Source organism: Prionailurus viverrinus, chromosome A1 (genome assembly GCF_022837055.1).
Source record: "Prionailurus viverrinus isolate Anna chromosome A1, UM_Priviv_1.0, whole genome shotgun sequence".
NCBI classification, from domain to species: Eukaryota; Metazoa; Chordata; class Mammalia; order Carnivora; family Felidae; genus Prionailurus; species Prionailurus viverrinus.
The window spans coordinates 91,611,807-91,624,212 of NC_062561.1; the positions used below are offsets into that span (position 1 = coordinate 91,611,807).

General features: G+C 57.3%; 1 protein-coding gene across 1 annotated transcript in view; it reads left to right on the forward strand.

Annotated features, from left to right (window-relative positions):
* The window catches only part of ADAMTS2 (ADAM metallopeptidase with thrombospondin type 1 motif 2), a 244,037-nt gene that overhangs the window by 220,509 nt on the left and 11,122 nt on the right, over nucleotides 1-12,406 (forward strand). The window contains exons 14-21 of the mRNA XM_047863950.1: nucleotides 1,329-1,452; nucleotides 2,316-2,396; nucleotides 4,658-4,824; nucleotides 6,751-6,910; nucleotides 8,763-8,895; nucleotides 9,643-9,850; nucleotides 11,111-11,240; nucleotides 12,057-12,146. Of these exons, the coding sequence (XP_047719906.1) occupies nucleotides 1,329-1,452; nucleotides 2,316-2,396; nucleotides 4,658-4,824; nucleotides 6,751-6,910; nucleotides 8,763-8,895; nucleotides 9,643-9,850; nucleotides 11,111-11,240; nucleotides 12,057-12,146 (1,093 nt within the window). The remainder of the gene's footprint in view (nucleotides 1-1,328; nucleotides 1,453-2,315; nucleotides 2,397-4,657; nucleotides 4,825-6,750; nucleotides 6,911-8,762; nucleotides 8,896-9,642; nucleotides 9,851-11,110; nucleotides 11,241-12,056; nucleotides 12,147-12,406) is intronic.

Sequence of the window (12,406 nt, forward strand, 5' to 3'; positions counted from 1 at the left end):
GGCAGCCTGTGACTGTTTGCAAGGACCAACTCCTTCCATCCAGTGACAGCCCCCGCAGGCTGTGTCACAGACGTGTCACAAATGTAGAAACAAACTCTGAATTGGATCAGTGTGCCCCCTGAGACCATACACCTAGAAATGGCAGGTGTATCTCTCAGCTCAGGCTTCTGCACCTGTAAAGACTCATGTTTCCATCTGGTCTCCACTCCTCCCCCAGTACATCACATTGTCTTCCTTTGCTAATTTCCCCCCCTCAGGAATCATTAAAATAAAAATCAGCATGTTCATTGTATTGATTGTTTTTCACCTTGCTCACTTCCAAAAACTATTCCAGAGGCATCGTTGGATATAAAACCAAAGATCATTAACATCTAGCCACACCTTCAAAAATGATCATGAACCACTGCTCTATAACCCTCTGTGGTCTAGAGCCCCTGTCCTTAAAGGGCCTTGTAAGACAAAAGTCACAAATCGAAGAGCAGAGGGAGAAGTGGGTTTCTCCAGAGGTAGGTGGTAGGATGACCTTGAGGGGGAAATTGGCTCTGAGCTTCCTGGCAGCCTAGGCAAAGAGGGAAACGTGTGAAACTGTGGCTCAGACAGGCAGAGGGAGCAGACCAGTTCAGTGGAGAGCTTGTCTTCCTTGGCTGAACTAGGAGAAAGTGGCCTCAGGAAGCATGTCAGGGCCACTGTCCTGTGGGAGCCTCTTCCCTGGAGTTTCCCTGGCCCCAGGAATGGTGTGCTGCCAGACCTCCGTGGAGTAAGAGAACCTGAGTTTGTTACTATTTTTCCAGGTGGCCCTGGGTGAGGGAACATCCCTGCTCAGTGTGGAATAATTTTTGACACTGGAGTGGACAATGTTGAGATGATTTGTTGGAAGAATGGAGGCAAAATTTTTGTCACCAATTCTTGCCACCCCCTGTCCAGATACCCTGGAGATAGACTAAAGGGGACATTGTGTTCTCAGGGCAGTTTGAAGGCCAGGGCACACAGGCCTGAGCTTTGGGTGGGAGCATGGCCACCCTGTGAGAAGGGCAGAGGCCAGGTCTGATTGACAGCCATTGGGACAGAAATGTTCACATGGAGGCTAGCTTGCCAGGCCAGGCCAGCCTCGGGAAGTGGCCCTGTTTAGGCTGTGAAGAGCCTTCTGAGGTCACACTGTGCAGATGAGCAAATGAGGTGCAGTGAGGGGCTGGGCACACAGGGTCTCCTTCCTCTGCATCGGGAACTGCTAAGGGAGGTGCAGACCTGAGCTTCAGAGGTGGCAAATCAGGCCCCAGGGCCCAAGTGGGGAGGGCTCTCAAGTATGCACTGTCCCCCCTCCTCTGCAGAAGGTGGGCTGTGACGGAGTGATCGGCTCCAGCAAGCAGGAAGATAAGTGTGGCGTGTGCGGAGGGGACAACACCCACTGCAAAGTGGTCAAGGGGACGTTCACACGCTCCCCCAAGAAGCTCGGTGAGTGAGCTCGTGCCCCCGGCCCCCGGTTCCTTAGTGTCTGCAGCACCTGGCAGGGCGCTGGGGTGGCCATGAGTTGGAGGGAGAATGCTAACACAGGTACAGCTTGAGCCAGGCCCCAGGGTGGATGGGGCATGGAGGCCGGGTCTCAGGTGTCAGGGCAGAGAACACCGACGTGCAGGTGCACAGGGCAGATCTTAGAAGTGTTTATTTGAGAGCAAGGGGTCTGAGTCCATTGCTCCCTGCCTGTCTGCTCCAGCCACCAGCTAGCTTTCACAGGACTTTCCTGTAGCACAGACGGCGAAGCCACAGGATGGGGCTGGGGAACAGGGGTCCCAGCCGACCTGAGCTCTGGGAAAACAGACCTCTGGGTGGGCCTGAAGCAGGCGAAATGTACTCTGTCTGAAACCTAGAGAAGCCCCTCTGGTTTGCCTCTTCAAAGAAGGCCGTGGCCTTCACTCAGAGCCGGTGCTGGGGTGTGGAGATGACCCTCTCCATGGCCCCACAAGAGCCCAGCGGTCTTCGGTCTGCAGGTTAAGTGGCTGAGGTCTGGGAGGCCAAGCGGTTTGCTGAGGGCCTCCCTCCCAGACATGGCATCTTAGCTCCAAGCCCAGGCCTGCCTCCAGGAATCACAAGGATTCCTGCCAAGTTTTCAACAGAGGAGGCCAAGGGAGTGCCTGGGATTTGAAGGGGTGTGGAAGGGCCTGGGCCAGCTGGGACACAGTAACTCCCCCATCGGGCCTTGTCTGGGCGGCCGGTCAAAGCCCACAAAACATGGGGCCCTCTGGCCCCTCCTCGTGTTGTCTGCATTCCAGTGGCCTCCTCCATCTCATTTCGCTTTGTCTCCCCACATCCCAACAAAGGTTACATCAAGATGTTTGAGATTCCGGCAGGAGCCAGGCACCTGCTCATCCAGGAGGCAGACACCACCAGCCACCACCTGGGTGAGTCCCAGAGCCCAGGCGATGCAACGTCTCTGAAGCCGGGCAGTTCTGGGGATGGTTAGTGGGCCCAGGGGTCAGAGGTCAGGCTCCCCTGTTCCTGGCTCAGCTCACCTGGGAGATCTTTCCCGGGTTCACCTCCTGCTGGAGATCAGAGGGCTCCTCTGGCAGCCGCTGCAGGGGGACAATGTGTCTAAAACATGCCATACCCCCAGCCCACAGAATGGTGACTGCTTACCCCCTCCTCCATCTCAAGGCCCAGGGGGAAGGCCCCCCCTTCCCTGACCTACTGGAAGGCAGGCAGATTTTGCAGGCAGAGTCCTGGCAGCAGCCCCCACACCAACGAGAAGGCACCCGGGCCGGCCTGAGGATGGGCTCACAAACTTCATTTGCATATTTTTGATTAGCTTAATTTTAATTTTTTTAATGGTTATTTATTTTTGAGAGAGACAGAGACAGAGACAGACTGTGAGCAGGGGAGGGGCAGAGAGAGAGGGAGACACAGAACCCGAAGCAGGCTCCAGGCTCTGAGCTGTCAGCACAGAGCCTGACGGGGGGCTCAAACCCATGAACCACAAGATCATGACCTGAGCCAAAGTTGGACACTTAACTGACAGAGCCACCCAGGTGATCCCTCAACTGGTTTAAGTTTAAATTCAAGAGATTCTACCTGGAATAGTGATTTCTGGCATCTCTTGAAAGTGTGGATGTTCTAACAACTCTTCCTCTTCTCATGTGGCAGCCCCTGTCTGCCTGTGCCCTCTGTGCCCTCTGAGACGGCCTCACAGGGCTTTGCCCATCCTCACCCCACCTGCTGAAGACACCTGGACCCTACCTCCTGGGTAGTTGTGGGCTGGAGTCCGAAGTGATGCCAGGGGGCCACTGAGGAGATCCTGGACAAGTTCCTTCTCCCAGTTTGGGCCCCACCTTCCTCCTAATGCTCTGGAGCCAGGACTGGGTCAAGGGCTCCCAAACTGCCACTGTCTGGCACCCCCAGTGACACACGGCAAACACACCACTCTCTTATTAAAAGCACATTTTTCTTCCTTCCCTATTTTAAGAGGAAGCTTTGTATTGCTACCCAAAATGCAAACGCAGTACCACTTGCCTTAAATGGAAGATGAATCTAAAAGTTGATTCCCAAAAGAAAAGACACTTCTATCTAAAGGGTTTCCAGGGTGCCTGGGTGGCTCAGTCAGTTAAGCGTCTGACTTCAGCTCAGGTCGTGATCTCACAGTTTGTGAGTTCAAGCCCCACACTGGGCTTTGTGCTGACAGCTCAGAGCCTGAAGCGTGCTTCAGATCCTTTGTCTCCCTTTCTCTGCCCCTCCCCTGCTCACACTATATCTGTCTGTCTATCTCAAAAATATATAAACATTTTAATTAATTAATTAATTAATTAATTAAGGGTTTCCTGCTGAAGGCTCCAGGTCTGAGACCTGGTCTCTGCACAGGAGGAGCCAGGGTTGGTGACCCGCTGAGGACCTACTGGCACCTGCTGAGGCTTTCTTTTATGGTGCGGACAGAGAGTGACAGGAGACTCGTGCAGAGAACGATTTCCCCATTCTGTGATCCTGGGATATTCATGCCTTGCTGAGGCCCTCCTAAAATCAACCAGCAGCGCCCCCCTAGTAGCTGCCTTCTACACAGTGGGAAGCATGGGGCTTCCTGACCTGCTGTTTCTTGTCTCCTGAACACCTATTTATCCAGGGGGATTGCCAGTGGCCCATGAAACCCCTTGGCCAAGCCAGGCCTCTGAGGATGTGTGGGGAGCTGATGGGGCACTGTGTCGGGGTGAGAAGACCCTGGTTTTCAGCTGGACATATGCTCACCCTGTGGCAGGAAGCCCTCACCCCGCCCTGGTGTGCAGTAGATGCCCTGCGCCCAGAAGGCTGGGGCGGGGTGCAGGGGGTAGTGGCTGTCCGAGTAGGGAGGTGGCCCTGACAGCTGCTGTGTGAAGCCCCTGCACCCCTGCGGCCTGTGGGGGCAGATCCAGGAAAAGACCCTGAGCGAGGCAAAAGGGTGAAGGTGGAGGGAAATATAGTTCTGGCTGAGCAGCAGAGGGCAAGGTGGGCTCCCAAGGTGGTTTGGGTCATCACTGGCACGGACCCACCCCTGGAGGAGGGGAGCTGGGAGAGATGGGGCTCTGCTCCCCACCGCTCCCCTGACCAGTCCAAACTTGTGGACCCTGCCAGCCTCTCCCCCATGCCTCTGGCTCCTGCCCCTGAGTGATTATGGTGAGGGGCTGTCTTCTGCCATTCATAGCCGTCAAGAACCTGGAGACAGGCACGTTCATTTTAAATGAAGAGAATGACGTGGACCCCAATTCCAAATCCTTCATTGCTATGGGCGTGGAGTGGGAATACCGGGATGAGGACGGCCGGGAGACGCTGCAGACCATGGGCCCTCTCCATGGCACCATCACCGTTCTGGTAAGTCGAGGAAGGGATCAGGCCCACCACCCCCTGGCCGCCCAGTGGGGGTGCAAGCAGGCCACGGGAGGAGAGGTGGAGGGGGTGCCTGGGAACCCTGGACCTCCCTGCATCCTTCAGGCCACTCTCTGAACAGCCCCCCCTGGACTGCCCTTGGGACCAAAGGTCTCTATTGGTGTCTGACACGGAGCCTTGAGACATGAGACTCTGGGGTCGACTGGGTGACCTCAAACTCTCCCCTCTGAGGGTTTCAGTTTTCCCCTCCAAACGATATTCACAGCCACCTCTCAACAAGCCTATTTATGTCCGCCATCCCATCCAAATCTTGACCCAGGAATGACCCGCAGGATTCAGGCCATTAGACCACCAGACCCAGGTCACACTGGACTTTGTCTCTAAGCAGGACTGGGGACCCCAAGTCTTCTGAGTCCAAGGCCGTTCCTGGTGATAGAGTCCCCCGCTTGATGTTCTTGTTTTTTTTTAATTTTATTTTTTATGTTCCTATTTATTTTTGAGAGACAGCAAGAGGGGGAGGGGCGGAGAGCGAGGGAGACAGAGGACCCGAAGCAGTCTCCATGCTGATGGAGGGCTCCAACTCATGAACCATGAGATCATGACCTGAGCCGTAGTCAGACACTTAACTGACTGAACCATCCCGGGTGCCCCTTAAGATTTTATTTTTAAGTAATCTCTCTACGTGGGGTTCGAACCTATAACCCTGAGATCAAGAGTCACATGCTCTACCAGCTGAGCCAGCCAGGTGCCCGGGGCTCTTGATTTTCAGGTCGCTCTTTGAAAGTTCAAGTTGCACAAGTGATACATTTTATTTGTGAGAAACGTAAAACACTAGAGATAAGGCTCAGGGCCCTTTAGCCCCTCTGCTAAGGCCAGTGCCCCATGGCACCTGAGCCCACCACCCGATACCAGAGCGTGCACCCGTGGGGCCAGCATGTTTTATGTATGCGTGTCCCTCTGCTGACCTCACCTGCAGGGTCTTGCCAGCCCCAGAAGTGCCCATGGTGACCTGACTGTGCCCATGCATATGCAGTTGGGCCTCGGTATGTGCTGTGTCTGTCCTGGCACATTCACCTGCTTGCCAAAGTGTATTTGTCATCCCTGTGTCAATAGTGGTGGAGTTTTCATGGACATTCACAGTCATGTGCAGAGCAGTGAAGGATTTGAGTCATCCAGCATGCACGTTCTCAGCCAAGCTGGCACAAGGCTCTGCTCCCTGTAACCAAGGGGCCTGTCCCCACTATGTGTGCTGCCACGTTTTTCACGTTTTTTTATTTAGGGGGATGGTTCCACTGTCTAAAAATGGCCCCAAGTGTGGGGCACCCAGGTGGCTCAGTTAGTTGAGCATCCAAGATGGGCTCAGGTTCAAGCCCCACGTCAGGCTCTCTGCTGTCAGCAAAGAGCCTGCTTCAGATCTTTTGTTCCCCTCCCTCTCTGTCCCTCTCCAGCTCCCCTTTCACTCTCAAAACTAAATAAAGCATTAAAAAAAATTTTTTTAATGGCCGCAAGCTAGTGCCGAGTGCTGTCGGCTGTTCCTGAGCACAAGAAGCTAGGTGGTGTGCCCTGCAGAGGAAACACATGTGCCAAACGAGCTTCATTCAGGCCTCAGTCCTAGTGTACTGGCCGTGAGGTCAGCGTTAATGTCAACAGTATCGAGGAAGGTGGCTTTAAACAGAAACACACATAAAATAAGATTACGTATTGACAGTCAGTGAAAGCATCCTGATCCCTCGCAGGACCCTAGCCCTGTGCTCCCGTGAGAATTCAGCGTTCTGGGGTGCTTTCTAGAACATAACTAACCTCACATAATGAGGGCCGGCAGCTCGTGTGCCTTGGCATGAGTTTCTAAGCTGGCTGCCGAGGAAGGGTGAACAGTGGGGCAAACACCTTCGTGGCCATTTCTGGGCACAGGTCATCCCGCAGGGAGACGCCCGGATCTCACTGACGTACAAGTACATGATCCACGAGGACTCCCTCAACGTAGACGGCAACAATGTCCTGGAAGACGACTCTGTGGGCTATGAGTGGGCCCTGAAGAAGTGGACTCCTTGCTCCAAGCCCTGCGGTGGAGGTGAGGGGCCCCAGAGGTATTCAGGGCTGAGTGGGAGGGGTCTTCTGGGCAAAGGGCTTCCTGAGCCCACAGTACCCCGCTGCCTGCCTGACCTGAGTGAGGGATGTGCTAGGTATGAGCAGACTGGCCCCAGGGGCCAGAGAGTGAGGCAGCGGCCTGCCTGGGAGGGGGCAGAGGGTAGGCAGGAAGGGGGTACTCAGGGCAGCAGGCAGCCAGAAGGGCATGTGGGGGCTTGGATGTCACCCATGTGGACCTGCATCAGGGGCTGGTCCTGGCGGGAGGAAGGTTGGTGTGCAGGCACTTGGGTGGATTACCACAGCCTCACGAGGCAGGTGACAAGGCAGGTGAGGAGGGACTTGGGCCGTGCTGGGGGTGGGTGAAGGGGCCCCCTATGCGGGTCTTTGTTCATTCAGAAAGGTGTCCCTGCCCTCCTGGGGCAGGACTTCGTGCAGAGCGGCCCCACCTGCCCTGGACTTCGAAGAGTCCACAGTTGGGTGGGACAGACAGACAGGCAGGAAGCTCTGGTCCACCCCATGTGGTCGCCACTCCCTGGGAGCTGGACGAGATGAGAAGCAGAAGCAGGTGGCCAGGACAGACCTCCCTCAAGATGCCACCTGGGGTCCCACATCTCGAGGACAGAGAGGAGTTTACCAAAGTGGGGAGATCCATCCTGGGGCCCAGGCAGGTGGACGGCTCCTTCTGGAGTGCTCCCACCTGGGTGGATGGCACCCCAACATTCTGTTGAGCCTCCCTCCCCCCCTGGAGTTTTTCAGCAGCATGTCCTCCTGACTCTGTCTCCTATGTGTCTCTTGGACCCATCTTCCCAGTCCTGGCTCATTCTTGCTCCCTAGCTGGCCCTTGTGTGTCCACTGTCCCCCCCCAGAGTGCCCTATTAAAGGTCCCTTGCTGGTATCCCTTCCTGGCATCATTAAGTTTTAGCAGCTCCCTCTGCTCTTGGGAGAAAAACAAGATTCTCCTTATGGCCTCTGTGGTCCAGGCAGCTTGCTGACCTCTCCCACTGCACTGGTGCCCCCACCCCTTGCTCACCAGGCCCTGGCCACACTGGCCTTAGCTGCTTTTCCTGGACATGCTGTGCTCCTGCCTCAGGGCCTTTGCACAGGCCGCCTACTCCCCAGAAGCCATTCTACTGCCCTCTCACAAAATCAGCATCCTTCCATTCTCTGCTTTCTGGAACACCTCCAGACACCCAGATTAGAGCAGGCTGCAGACAGCCCCTGCGACATGGACACAGTCACATTCTCTTGTGTCTTACCCACAGGCTAGGGTTTTAAGATCTTGCAGTTGCTGACATATTGGGCTCTACAGTTCTCGTGGGGGCTGCCCTGTGCAGTGTAGGATGTTGAGCAGCATCTCTGGCCTCTACTTGCTAGATGCAAGTCACACCCCTTACCCTGAGTGGTGACAACTAGGTGTACCAGATATTGGCAGATGTCAAAATCGCCCCATTTGAGAACAGCTGCCCTAGGCTATGGCGGGAAGAGGCCATGTTTTTATGTTTAGCCACCTCCAGGCTTATCCTGAGTCCTCAGTGCGTGTGAATTCAAGATGGATTAAATGGCTAAGTGATAGAGAGGAAGCAGAGCCTTCCATTCTGCCCCAGGGAGGCAGCTTAGAGGCCAAGGAACAAGGCGGCCACTCTCCCTGGGCTCTCCCCTCACTCCCCTGGGGTACTGGGTGGACACTAGGCCGCATGTCTCCAAGGCCTGCCTCTGGCACACTGCCCCACCTCCCACCCCATCAGAAGGCTAGGCTGAATGGGGCTGAAGCTGCTTCTCCACACCCCCTGGAGGCTGCACTTGCCCCATGAGCCCCCTCGAGCTCTTGTCTTCAGGCTCCCAGTTCACCAAGTATGGCTGCCGCCGGAGGCTAGACCACAAGATGGTGCACCGAGCCTTCTGCGACGCCCTCACGAAGCCCAAAGCCATCCGCCGGGCTTGCAACCCACAGGAGTGCTCCCAGCCAGTGTGAGTTCCCCGGGGCCGCCCGGCTCTCCCAGCCCAGGGTCCCATGAGACAGGAGAAGGCAGACCCCCGGGGCTACTGTGGAGGGAGGTGCGGGATCCAGGCCCTGAGCAGCTCTGGGCCTCACATTCCCTGCGACGTTTGGTGGATTCTTTCTCCCTCCCCCCATTTCATGGAGTCTAAGATGCCGTAGGCTGTATGGTGCATCCTTGCCTCGGACCTGCCGCACTGAAACTATACCACGCATCTTAGACGTTGTGACATGTGGTAGTGCTCGCATGGGAAACTGAGGCTCAGAGGGTACTGGCCTTGCTTCTGGTCCTGTGGTAGATGTCTCCCAGGCAGCTCATTGCAGCGGTGGCGGTCTTGACCTTCTGGCCCAGATTCCCTTTGCGGGGCCCCCAGGGGAGAAGAGGGTTGGTAAACGGGCACATGGGGCTGCGTGGGGTGGGTGCTGGCAGAGTCCACACTGCTGCCCTGGAGGGTTTGGGATGTCAGCAGAAGCTGAGAAGGGACAGATCTGGGGCTCTCTGTGCCCTCCCCACCGTCCCAACCAGGGTATCCCAGCAGTGGGTGACTGTCACCTGCAGGACCTCGGACAGAGGCACGGCCAGGCTCTAGGACATCTTTGCAGAACGGGAAGATGTCTGGGGTGGGGGGGTGGGGGCGGGAAGCAGGCTGCTGCCATTGCTCTGGCGGGCTTTTTGGGGGTGGGGGGTGGGGGGTTGACCTGTTGCTCTGCCCCCACAGGTGGGTCACAGGGGAATGGGAGCCTTGCAGTCAGAGCTGTGGGCGGACGGGCACGCAGGCTCGCACCGTGCGCTGCATACAGCTGCTGCACAACAACACCACCCGCTCCGTGCACACCAAACACTGCAACGACGCCCGGCCCGAGGGCCGCCGGGCCTGCAACCGTGAGCTCTGCCCTGGCCGGTGGCGGGCCGGACCCTGGTCCCAGGTAAGCGGGCCCCGTGTCCTCAGCCCCCAAACCAAGCTTGCGGGGGATTGAGGGGGTCAGGGAGCTCCACCTCAGTCTGGATGCAGTCCCTGCCCCGGGCCACATCCTGTAGGTCTCAGGGCACCAGTGGGGCTGCACGGCCAGTGCTCTGTCGAGAGACCAAGTAGAACGTGTCCACTCTGTAGGGCAGAGGCTGCCAGGTGCTACAGGAACCTGGAGTCCTAGGAGACGGAGGGTGGCCTGGACTCCAGGATACGAGGGGAGACCTGGGCTCTCATCCCTGAGGGCAGAGAAGGCCGGCCAAGCTTGCAGGAGGGAACATGAGCACGGAAGGCCTTGAACTTGGGCTGCAAAGAACAGTAAGGATGGTCTTGGGCTCGAGGAGCAGTCTAGGGGCAGGGTTGAGCTGACATGAGCAGGCCTGGGGGGTCGGGGTCCCCAACCCGACCAGCCTCGGGCTCACTAATTCATTGCAAGGACTCCCAGGACTGAGAAGTTGTACTCACAGGTACAGGGTATTTCAGTGAAATCACAGTACAGTCAGCAAAGGGGAAAAGTGCGTGGCAAAGCCCAGAGGAAGCCAGGCACAAGCTTCCAGGCATCTCCTCCCTGGGCTCCCAGGGACACCCTGGATTCTGTCAGCAACGGTGTGTGATGCCACACGTGAAATGCCGCCAGCCAGGGAAGCCCACGTGAGCCCGGGTGTCCAGGGTCTTCACTGCGTGGCTGACACTGGTTAGTCAGGTGGGGAGCTCACCGTAAATCACACTATTGGTACAGACTAACCGGCCAGACCAGTGCAGTGTGACCCGAGGCCTCGAGCCTTGCAGAAACACTCTTACCAGAGAGAACACTCCATGAACTTGGTTCCCCAGAGCTTCTCAAGCGCCAGTCCTGAAAGCAGGCCTTCCTTGGCACTCTGTAGGGTTTGAGCAATCTGGGTCGGCTGTGTCAGCCAGTCCCCACACACAAGGTGAGGACTTGAGAATTCTCCTTGGGCCAGGCTGGGCCGAGCTGTGAGCCAAGCCAGGAGTCTGGGTGTGATGGCTTCTGCTGGCCTGTCCCCAAGCAGGGTGGTGGAGCCTCCAGAGATGGAGGTGGCTGCTGGAGGCTGGACAAGGCAGGACAGGCCTCTGACACATCCTCTACCCTCTGCCCCTCACCACCTTCCGCGTGTTACAGGGTTACATGTGTGGGGAGCTCTTTCAGGCCCAGCCAACCATGGCTTGGGGGCCCTGACTGGTGACTCTCCACCTGCAGTGCTCTGTGACCTGTGGCAATGGTACCCAGGAGCGGCCAGTGCTCTGCCGAACGGCGGATGACAACTTCGGGGTCTGCCAGGAGGAACGGCCTGAGACAGCCAGGATCTGCCGGCTGGGCCCCTGTCCCCGTAAGCCCCCATCCCAGCCCCCAGTGTACAGCGGGTCCAGGGTGAGGGGGACTGGTCCAGGCGAAGGCACCTCTCCCCACAACTGGCCAGACTCAGCATCTGTGAACCAGAAGGAGAAGCTGAGCCCTCCCAGGCCAGCGCAGGGATCGTTCCCCAGTCAGAAATGGGACTCTGCCATGCCTTCCTTGCTGGCACTCCCCGTTGGTCTGGGAGACAGAAGCAGATTCATGGTGACCACACAGTGGGGCTCAGCCAGATGTGGCACCCATGCCCATGTGAGCAGGGCTGCCTGTGGGAGTAGGGGGTACCCGTGGAAACTGGGGGTGCCTAGTGCCCTCTGAACAACCAGAACACCATCTGCGTGCAGACACCTTGCCAAGTGCCATGTGCATCACCTCTTTTGGTCCCAGAAATAGCTCAAGCCGTAGACCCCACCATGAATCCCATCTACAAAGGAGGGCATTCAGGGAGGTCAGATGTGCCCACCCAGCTGGGCAGGGGGATAGATCCAGGATTCACCTACTCCCCATGTTCCTGGGAAGCAGGCCGGGTGGGGCTGCTGGGAGCAATGCAGTGATAAGGAGGTGTGGCAGAGCCTTGGTGCTAGGTTGTAGCTGAGACTCAGGAGGCATGGTGGGGGTTGGGGGCGAGCAGGAGGACTGGGCGGCTAGAGCCCATCTGTCTGAGGGGTCTTTGAATGCCAAGCTAGGGTGTCAGGGCCCTGGATGCCTGGGGCTATGGAGCGTCTCTTGCCCAGGGTGACCGTGCGGCCCAGCGTGGGGCCACGGCAGCCACAGCCCCTCCTCTTCCCTCTAGGAAACATCTCTGATCCTTCCAAGAAGAGCTACGTGGTTCAGTGGCTGTCCCGACCGGACCCTGACTCTCCAGTCCAGAAGACCTCGTCAAGTAACCGGCCCGTTTATAACTCTGCCTCTGCCCTCCAGTGCATGCCCTGCGCCCTGTGGAGCTTGCCGTGGGCTCCCCTCCTCTCTTTCTATGGAAAACTTCCCTGACTCTTCCTGAGCGCTCTCTCGGTTGAATCTGATTTCTCCGGGCCTCTGTGCTCGGCAGTCTCCTTTGAAGCCGCCCAGCCGGCTGCCTGGCCAGGAGGGCCCGCCTCTGCAGAGGCATGGCCCCAGGGCAACTGGCCTCTTGTGGGGGGGCCG